The sequence below is a fragment of the Pelophylax lessonae genome (assembly GCF_965119305.1).
Source record: "Pelophylax lessonae genome assembly, chromosome: 1".
Classification (NCBI taxonomy): Eukaryota; Metazoa; Chordata; class Amphibia; order Anura; family Ranidae; genus Pelophylax; species Pelophylax lessonae.
In genome coordinates, this window is record NC_138768.1 from 110,998,907 (window position 1) to 111,008,557 (window position 9,651).

The following is a 9,651-nucleotide window of genomic DNA, read 5'->3' on the forward strand; positions in this document are numbered from 1 at the left end:
ATTCTACCTTGTTTTTGGTTGAAAATGTAATCTTTATTTGCATAAAAGATATACAAAAAACAATACTTTTGTCGGGGTACATTCTCCCCTGTACTGCGACGCAGCGCATAAATACACTACATTACAATACATTTCCGGTCATACTAATAAATACATTCAATCACCTACATTCATTCTGCGGTATGATGCCTGATGTGGTGTGCGGAGTAAGGATACCCCGTGCCATCACATCATGCATGACGCCGCAATACCCCTGAAGCATGAAACTAAATAACAGTGTCTATACGTTACGTTACTCAAACTGTATCAATACTAAAACATTTCAAAAAAGCAACAGGTGTGATGGGGGGTGGGAGAGGGGGGTAAGGGGAGGGGAATGAAATCACAGGCCCGAAGCTTTATTGAATGGACAAAGACACACAAGGGAGAGTGGGGGAAGGGGAAATCTTCAGACCTCCTCTTCCTCCATGAGATCCATCAGGTTATAGTCTCTGAGCAGACTGTGAACCAGTCTGCGACAGTCCTTGATGGACATCCTCTCCCGCTGGTGGATAAGGCGCTTTCTGGCGCACCATAAAGCGTCCTTAAAGCAGCACAACACCCGCCAGGCGTTGTCAATGTCCTCCTGGGAAAATGTTCCGTGAAAAAGTCCATTCAGCACAGCAAAATGTGTGATGGCAGTCTGTGGAACAAAGTCTCTAAGTTCAGGTTCCAAGGCCCTCAACAGGTTCTGTGCAAATGAGCACTCCCAGAAAACGTGGAAAGACGTTTCCTCATGGATGATACAAAAGGGGCAGTGCCTGTATCTGCACAAGTTTCTGGCATGCATAAATGTCCTGAGTGGCAAACCCCCCTGGACAGCCATCCACGCCAGATCTTTATGCCTGTTGGTGAGTCTCTTTGAAGAAACATTCCTCCAGACCACTTTGCAAGTGGCTGAAGGGAGGCCTGGAACAGTCTCAGCAATGTCCGATGCTCTGATCAACTTGTAGATAGTTTTTGGCTTCCACAAGTCGGGCTTAACTCCATGTAGCCCCAGCTCCTTGATGAACTTGAAAGTGTCCAAGTAGTACCAAGGAGTGTCCCAGTTGTAGGGGATGGAGCTGTCCCATTTGTCCCATCCAAGGGACCTCCAGAGAGGCAGGAGGAAAAAACGGGACATGGAGTTGCCTCCAGAGTCCGAAGTTCTGTCAATCAAAGTTCTGCGGATGCAGTTGCAGGAAAAGAACACCCCCAGTAACGTTGCGATGTCGGGCACGCCCTTACCGCCCTTGAGGGGTTCCTTGAACATGACTGCACGCTTCACTCTGTCCATCTTGGAGCCCCAGATGAAGTGGAACACCGCCCTGGTGATGGCCTTGCAGGTGTTGACCCGGGGGGGCCAGGCCTGGGCGAGGTACTGCAACACAGGGAGGATCTCGCTGCGGAGTACCAGTGTTTTCCCTTCGATGGTGAGTTCTCTGAGGCTCCATAGTCCAAACTTTTGTCTCATCTTGGACAGTCTCTCCTCCCAAGACTTCAGGGCTGCGCCCTCAGCTCCAAACCAAACTCCAAGAATTTTGATGAAGTCCGCCTTGATGCTGAAAGGGATTGATGCAGAAGAAGGCAGGAACCACTTTCCGAAGAGCATGATCTCTGACTTCCCGCAGTTGACTTTTGCCCCTGAAGCTTTGCCGAAGTCCTCACAGGTCTGGACGAGCGAGTCGATGGAGCGCTGATCAGCACAGAACACCGTTACGTCGTCCATATAGAGTGAGCACTTGACAACCCTTCTGTCCGGTCCCGGTGCGGTGATCCCTCTGATCTCTGGGTTCTGTCGGATGCATTCGGCAAAGAGCTCTATACAGCAAACAAAAAGCAGAGGTGAGAGAGGGAAGCCTTGTCTGACCCCAGAGAGAACAGGGAAAGGGTCAGTTTTCCAGCCATTCACCAACACCGTACTACAAATGTCATTATACATCACATTCACATACAAACAAAACATGTCCCCAAGACCAAACCTGAGCAGAGCTCTGCACATAAACTCATGGGAGACACGGTCAAAGGCCTTTTCCTGGTCAAGACTGACCAGGGCCGCGTGCACACGGCGGCCTCGAATGTACTGGACCGTGTCCCGGACAAGCGTGAGGCTGTCCGCAATCCTGCGACCAGGAATACCGCAAGTCTGATCCGGGTGGATGATCTGTCCGATGACAGATTTCAGCCTGTTGGCCAGAACCTTGGCGAGGATTTTGTAGTCCACGTTCAAGAGAGAGATGGGACGCCAATTTTTCAGATCCCCTCTCTCCCCCTTACGCTTATACAAAATCGTGATCATCCCCTCCCTCAGCGACGGAGGCATTGTGCCCTCCACCACCATCTCCTCGTACAGCTCGAGCAGGTCCGGGCCAACGAGATCCCACAGCGCTACATAGAGCTCCGCTGGGAGACCGTCGCAGCCCGGGGTCCTGCCTTGCCTAAAGGATCTGACGGCAGAGTGCAGTTCCTCCAGCGCCAAGGGGGCGTTGATTGCCGACATACCTGCAGGATCAATTTGGTTAGTGATACCTGACAAGAACCTGTCGGCCTCAGCCGTATCTGTTTCTTTCGGGGAGTAGAGGTTGGTGTAGTAGTCGCTGACAACTTGCATCACAGCCTCCTTCCCCTTCTGGAGTGTTCCGGTCTCGTCCCGCAGCTCAGACAAGGGAGTGTGTCCTGAGTGGAGTTTCCTGAAAAAGAAAGAGTTACATTTCTCACCTTTCTCAAGATTCTCCACCTTGGAACGGAAGACGAGGTGCCTGGATTCTTCCTCGAAGTGTCCTTTCAGGCTCTTCTTGGTGTCCTCCAGGTCCTGCCTAACGTCCCAGCCGCAGTGGTGAAGGTCCTGCAGGGACTGCATCTGACGTTGCAGTCTCCTGAGTTCCCTCTTCCTGGCACACACTTGCTGGCGTCCCCTTGCCTGAAAGAAGCTGCGTAGCTTGACTTTCACAAACTCCCAGTAGTCACTTACCTTTCTGAAGAACCTCTTGTCCTCCTTCCAGGTAATGTAGGCCTCCCTGAGTTCCTCCAGCAGTTCCTCATTTTCCAGCAGGGTACCATTCAGCTTCCAGGAGCCCGGACCGGGGGCAAAGCCCTCGCCCAGGTCACCCCGAAAGTGAATGGCCCTGTGGTCAGAGAAAAAGCAGGGGACCATGGAGAACCCGCGATGTCTGACTGTCTTGGAGGTGAGCACGAAGTCTATCCTAGAACGCACGGATCCATCAGGACGGCACCACGAATAGTTCACGGAACCTTTCCCTATGGATCCCACGGCGTCCTTCAAGGAAGCCTCCGCGATCATCTCCTTGAGCAGCCTAGACGTGGTGTCGAGCTTTGCGTACATGCTGGAGCTGCGCCCATCCTCCTCAATCGGACAGTTAAAATCACCGCCGATTACTACTGCCCTGGTGGTGACGAGTTGGGTCCGCAGGGTCTGGAAAAGCTCCAGTCGCTCATTCTTATCTGGGAAGGCGTACACGTTGATGAGCCTAACTGGCTCTCCCGCCCACGAGCCGTCTACGACCAAAAGACGGCCACAGACGAGCTCCTGGACGGAGTCAACCGTGAAACGACCACCCCTGACAAGAATGGCTACCCCTGCAGACTTACAATCGACACCCCCGGACCAGTAGGAGGGACCATGGGTCCACTGGGAGGACAGATGAGTGTACCTCCTCGAGAAGGGTAGGGCACACTCCTGAAGCATGTAGACATCACTCTGCTGTGTGGAAAGAAATGTCAGCGCCACCTGTCTTCTAGACGCATCCTTGATGCTCCTAACATTAATGGAAAAGATGGAGATCTCTGCCATCATGTAAAGGAGATGAAGGGGCTAGTTAGCAGGTGGGCTGAACTTACCTCCCCTGAGGGGGGGGGGGGTTCTTCCACTGCCTCTTGCGCCTGTCCGGTGTCCTGGTTCAGGCCGCACTCCTCAAGGACGCTGTCCATAAGGTCTTGGGTGAGGTCAGTCTCTGGGGGGGCCAGGTCCTTACCTACCTGCATTTCTCCTTCGTCTTCCCCCGCAGACTCGAGGTCCTCGAGGTCCTCCACCACTGGGTCCAGTCCAGCGATGTCATTTTGCTGGGCCACGGTGGGCCGCTTGGTGGGTTCTTCAGTTGTCGGGCTGTCTAGGTTCCGTTTTCGGCCTTTGCTGGTGGGGGGTGGGGGGGGGCGGTGGGCAGGGTGGGGAAGTCCTCCATGGAGGACAGGGCGGGGGGGGGCTGGGAGGGGGGAGGGGCAGGTGGGGTCACCTCCGACTCAGAGGGGGTGGGGAGGGATGGGTCGGAGGAGGTGGTAGGGGCCTGGGGAGGGGGGGACTCACCAGTGGCTTTCCAAGGTTCCTTCGCAGTCTTTTCCCCTGGCTTCTTTTTCCCAGCGCTGTCTGGGGCTCTGCCCTTGAGCAGGGCTCCAGCGTAGGACCGGGATCTCTGGGGGCAGTCTCTGTAGACGTGCTCCGCCAATCCGCAGAGGTTACAGGTCTTGGACCTCGGGCAATCCTTGGTCTCATGGCCTGCAACCCGACAGAACCTGCAAGAAGGTTCCTGACATTCCATACTTACGTGACCCTGCTTGCCACACCTGTGGCAGGTATGGGGCATGTCTGCGTAGTACAGGAGTCCTGCGGAGGCTCCCAGAGAGACAGACATTATTCTACCTTGTACAGTATCTACATGACTTGACTATTTATGCACTGCAGCATTTCTTTAATGCTGCAGCTGCCCCCACCAACTCTTAAACTGAGAACTGAGTTATGGCTCAACACTTGGTCTTCTTGGAGCAGAGAACTGCCAGTCACTGCTCTCTGCTCATCCAGCATTCACTGGAGCATTGGGAGTAGCTGGCTTAGGCTCTCATCTATGTGCTCACAGCTGGACCCAGCTGTCAATCAGGCAGCTGGTTGGATCCTGACAATATAGTCAGGATCCTTTCAAAGTCTGAAATGGCTCTGTGAAGTCAGCTGACAGCTTTAACCCACTGTTGGCTGATTCTGGGTCACAGGAGAGCACAAGTTAGTGCACTTCTGTGACCCAGAAGAGAAGCATGACCAAAAAGCTTTGACCATACTTTTGTTTTGAATATAAGGTTTCTAGAATACAAATAGTGCATTGGGTTTTAGAGATGTGTCCATTCACACTGGTACGACTTGTCAGGCGACTTGGTCAGCCTGACAAGTCGTGCACCGTCGCTCCCACTGTGTAGTACAGGAGCGTTCTAATAGGAGCGACACAAGTCGCTCCGACTTAGAAAAAGGGTCCTATACTACTTGGGGGCGACCTGGAGGCGACTTGCATTGACTTCCATTATGTGAAGTCCATGCCAGTCGCGCCGAAGTCGCGCTGCACGAGACTTCACAGGTCGCCCCCTAAGTCGGAGCGACCTAATGTGAACGGGGTCTTAGTGTTTCCTTAAGGCTTAAAAAATATCACATTGAGACATGGGACTGCCTTAGTCTCACAAAAAGCTGAGCACCAGCATGCATGCACCTTTATTCATTAGGTACATTTTTTTTTTGTTTTGCTATTGGCTTCACAACCAGAATTTATTAATGAGCTCATCAACAATAAACTCAGTATCTAGGGCCCAACTTTGTTTTTTTAGTTTTAGTAAGCCCCCTTTTTTGTGGGGGTGTTTGTTCTGTGAGCATCAATATCAGTCTTCAATGCTGTCATATTAATATTCTATTACCCTGCTACACCACACACTGGAGCATGCTGAGCTCGATCTTCTGTGACACAGGCAGGGGCGTACCTAGAGCATTTGGCACCCGGGGCGGATCCTATATCTGGCACCCCCCCCCAGGCAACGAACATTGACGTGTCATGTGTAAAATGTATGGAGACCCCCTTTTACATTACACAGAACCCTTACCCCTGGACCCCTTTACATTACACAGCCCCCGTACCCCTGGACCCCTTTACATTACACAGCCCCTGTACCCCTGGACCCCTTTACATTACACAGCCCCCTTACCCCTGGACCCCTTTACATTACACAGCCCCTGTACCCCTGGACCCCTTTACATTACACAGCCCCCTTACCCCTGGACCCCTTTACATTACACAGCCCCCTTACCTCTGGACCCCTTTACATTACACAGCCCCCTTACCCCTGGACCCCTTTACATTACACAGCCCCCTTACCCCTGGACCCCTTTACATTACACAGCCCCTGTACCCCTGGACCCCTTTACATTACACTGCCCCCCCCCCTGGACCCCTTTACATTACACAGCCCCTGTACCCCTGGACCCCTTTACATTACACAGCCCCCTTACCCCTGGACCCCTTTACATTACACTGCCCCCTTACCCCTGGACCCCTTTACATTACACAGCCCCTGTACCCCTGGACCCCTTTACATTACACTGCCCCCTTACCCCTGGAACCCTTTACATTACACAGCCCCCCATTGGAACCCTTTACATTACACAGCCCCATCCCTCATACAACCCTTTACATTGCACAGCCCCCCAATATAACCCCTTTACAATACAAAGCCCCCACCAATAGAACCCCTCTACAATAAATCCCCCCATAGAACCCCTATACAATACAAAGCCCCCACCCCCATAGAACCCCTATACAATACAAAGCCCCCCCCCCATAGAACCCCTATACAATACAAAGCCTCCCCCATACAACCCCTATACAATACAAAGCCACCTCCCCAAAAAAAGAACCCCTTTACAATACAAAGTCACCCCCCCTCAAAATAACCCCTTTACAATACAAAGCCCCCCCCCTCAAAATAACCCCTTTACAATACAAAGCCCCCCCGCCCCCTCAAAATAACCCCTTTACAATACAAATCCCCCCCCCCTCAAAATAACCCCTTTACAATACAAAGCCCCCCGCCCCCCCCTTCAAAATAACCCCTTTACAATACAAAGCCCCCCCCCTCAAAATAACCCCTTCACAATACAAAGACCCCCCCCCCGCCCCCCCTACCTTTTTAGGAGGAGAGCGGAGGAGGAGGAACTGTTTAAAGCAGAGAGGATGTGAGAGACTCACTGTCACTCCCAAGCCCTGAATACACAGCGATCGGCGCCTCGGCGGGAACTGCAGAAGTTACTATGCTGGTAAATAAGCAGGTGATTGGTTGATAGGCGGTCCTAGGAACCAATCGCCTTCTCATTAACCAGCATAGTAAACTGCGGCAGCGCCGATCGCTGTGTATTCAGGGCTCGGGAGTGACAGTAGTCTCTCTCACATCCTCTCTGCTTTAAACAGTTCCTCCTCCTCCGCGGTGGAAGCAGTCTGGCGGCTGGCCCCGGGTGTCACCCTGATCTTCCCTGACACACTGACACCCCCCTAATGTGTGGCACCCGGGGCGGACCGCCCCCCCCCCCCTATTGGTACGCCACTGGACACAGGTACAACAATAAATTGTAGATTAGTTTGTTTATGGTTCTTACATCCCAACTAAAGTTAGGAGGAGGATTTCCATTGTCTTCTTAGGTATTTAAAGGGGAGCTCCATCCAAAAGGGGAAGTTCTGCTTAAAGTCCTCCTCCCCTCCTCTTTATGAAATGGCACTTGTTTCACTGGTTTTGACAAATATCCACTCCATTGGATCTGCTTAGATCGCCTAAGTTCTCCTCCCCCACTCCCTTCTTGCAGTCTCCTAGGGCACATCACAAGTCCCAGAAGACTGTGGAGCCATTCACAAAGTGCAGTGATCATGCAAGCACAGAGGGCACCCAGCTGTGAAGTCCCAAGCTGTCATAGCTGGGTGCCCACAGTTGAGATGCAGGTGCCAGGGACAGAACACCAATCTAAAGAATAGCTCAGGGGAGCACATCACTGGATCCTGGGACAGGTGAATGTCTGTTTATTAGAAGTCAGAAGCTACAATTTTTGTAGCTGCTGACTTTTACTAAACACAAATTTGACTGGAACTTCTCTTTAAAGTTCAAGCCAGCAAAATCAAAGCTGCCAAATATTAGGGGAAAGGAGCAGGAGGTTTCAGTGTGGTCCCCACAACTCCTCTTTGCTGCTTACATAAGAAACCCCTCAGAAACCTCTACTACGTTAATCCAGCTAATGATATATGTAGTAGTCAGTCTCATTCATCTGGATTTGTAATCCAATTGAATGTGACTCCATACTAGCTACAGCAATCTATTATGTTCTCTACATTCTAATTTTCTTTAAAAAGGATACATTTTACTGCCCATAACAGCCAATAATGCTTTAGATTTAAGTCTGCCACCTACACTGGAAGAAAGACAGTCATAATCAGGGCCGCCATCAGGGGGGTACAACCCATACACATGTTAGGGACTCGGCTGTCCCGGGGGGCCCGGCCCCTAGGCTGCCGGCTTCACTGTGTTGTTCAGCCAGTCATCACGTGACTGAGTAGAGAGCGCTGTACACTCTGAGGCCATAAGACAAGGACAGAGATGGGAAAAGAGCTGAGCAGTAGCATGTGCTCAGGGACAGGGTTGGTGGATGTGAAGAGGAAGGGGGGTCTGGAGAAGCCTTCGCAGACAGCGGCAGCCTGCCAATTGAATGTAGGTGCTTGCTGCTGCACAATTACTATGATGCTGAACTGAGCTGAGCTAAGATTGCTGCAGCCTGGGATTATAGGGATGCTATATATGTGAATGTGGGCATATGTTGCCAGCCTGCCTGTGACTGTCTTTGTTTACTTGGTCTGTGACTTTTTCTTTGTTGGATGGACTGTCTTTTTGTGATATAGGGCCATCTCATTGCTGTTTGGGGCCATCTGTTTGCTGAATGGTGATGTCTCTTTGGTGGATGGGGATGTCTCTTTGCTGGATGGGGCTGTCTCTTTGCTGGATGGGGGTGTCTCTGTGCTGGATGGGGCCATTTCGTTGCTGCATGGGGCCTTCTATTTGCTGGATGGGGATGTCTCTTTGCTGGATGAGGCTGTCTCTTTTCTTGATGGGGCTGTCTCTGTGCTGGATGAGGCTGTCTCTTTGCTGGATGGGGACAGCTCTTTGGTGATGTTTCTTTGCTGGATTAGATTGTCTCTTTGATAGATTGAACTGTCTCTTTGATATATGGGGTCATCTCTTTGCTGGATGGAGATCTCTTTGCTATATGGGGCCATCTCTTTGCTTTATGGGATCGTCTCTTTGCTGGATGGGGCTGTCTGTTGCTGGATAGGGATGTATCTTTGCTTGATGGGGGCTGTCTCTTTGCTGGATGGGGATGTTTCTTTTCTGGATTGATCGGTCTCTTTGCTATATGGTGCTGTCTTTTTTGCTATATGGGGCCATCTCTTTGTTGGATGGGGATCTCTTTGCTGGATGGGGATGCCACTTGGCTGGATAGGACCTTCTCTTTGCTGGAGTGGACTGTCACTTTGCTGGATTGGACTGTCTCTTTGCTATATGGGGCCGTCTCTTTGCTATATGGGGCTGTTTCTTTGCTGGATGGGGATGTCTCTTTGCTATATAGTGCCGTCATTTTGCTGGATGGGGCCATCTCTTTGCTGGATTATATGGGGATGTCTATTTGCTGAATATATGGAGATGTCTCTGCTGGATTGGGCCATCTCTTTGCTGTATTGGAAAGAAATGGGCATGTGACGGAAGGAGTAGGGGGAATAAAATGGCCATGTAAAGGAAGATAGGGTGAAAATTCCCCCCTTTCCTTTTCATGCCCAA

The 9,651-nt window shown here is 51.4% G+C and overlaps 1 protein-coding gene across 1 annotated transcript; it reads right to left on the reverse strand.

Annotated features, from left to right (window-relative positions):
* Nucleotides 1–350: 350 nt before the first annotated feature.
* Nucleotides 351–3,319, reverse strand: LOC309544604 (uncharacterized protein; the record flags this gene model as incomplete). Its single annotated transcript, XM_082243510.1, has 2 exons — nucleotides 351–1,837; nucleotides 2,633–3,319. The coding sequence occupies 2 exons, from the start codon at nucleotides 3,317–3,319 to the stop codon at nucleotides 449–451; spliced, it is 2,076 nt and encodes a 691-aa protein (XP_082099636.1). The 3' UTR covers nucleotides 351–448.
* Nucleotides 3,320–9,651: the final 6,332 nt, after the last annotated feature.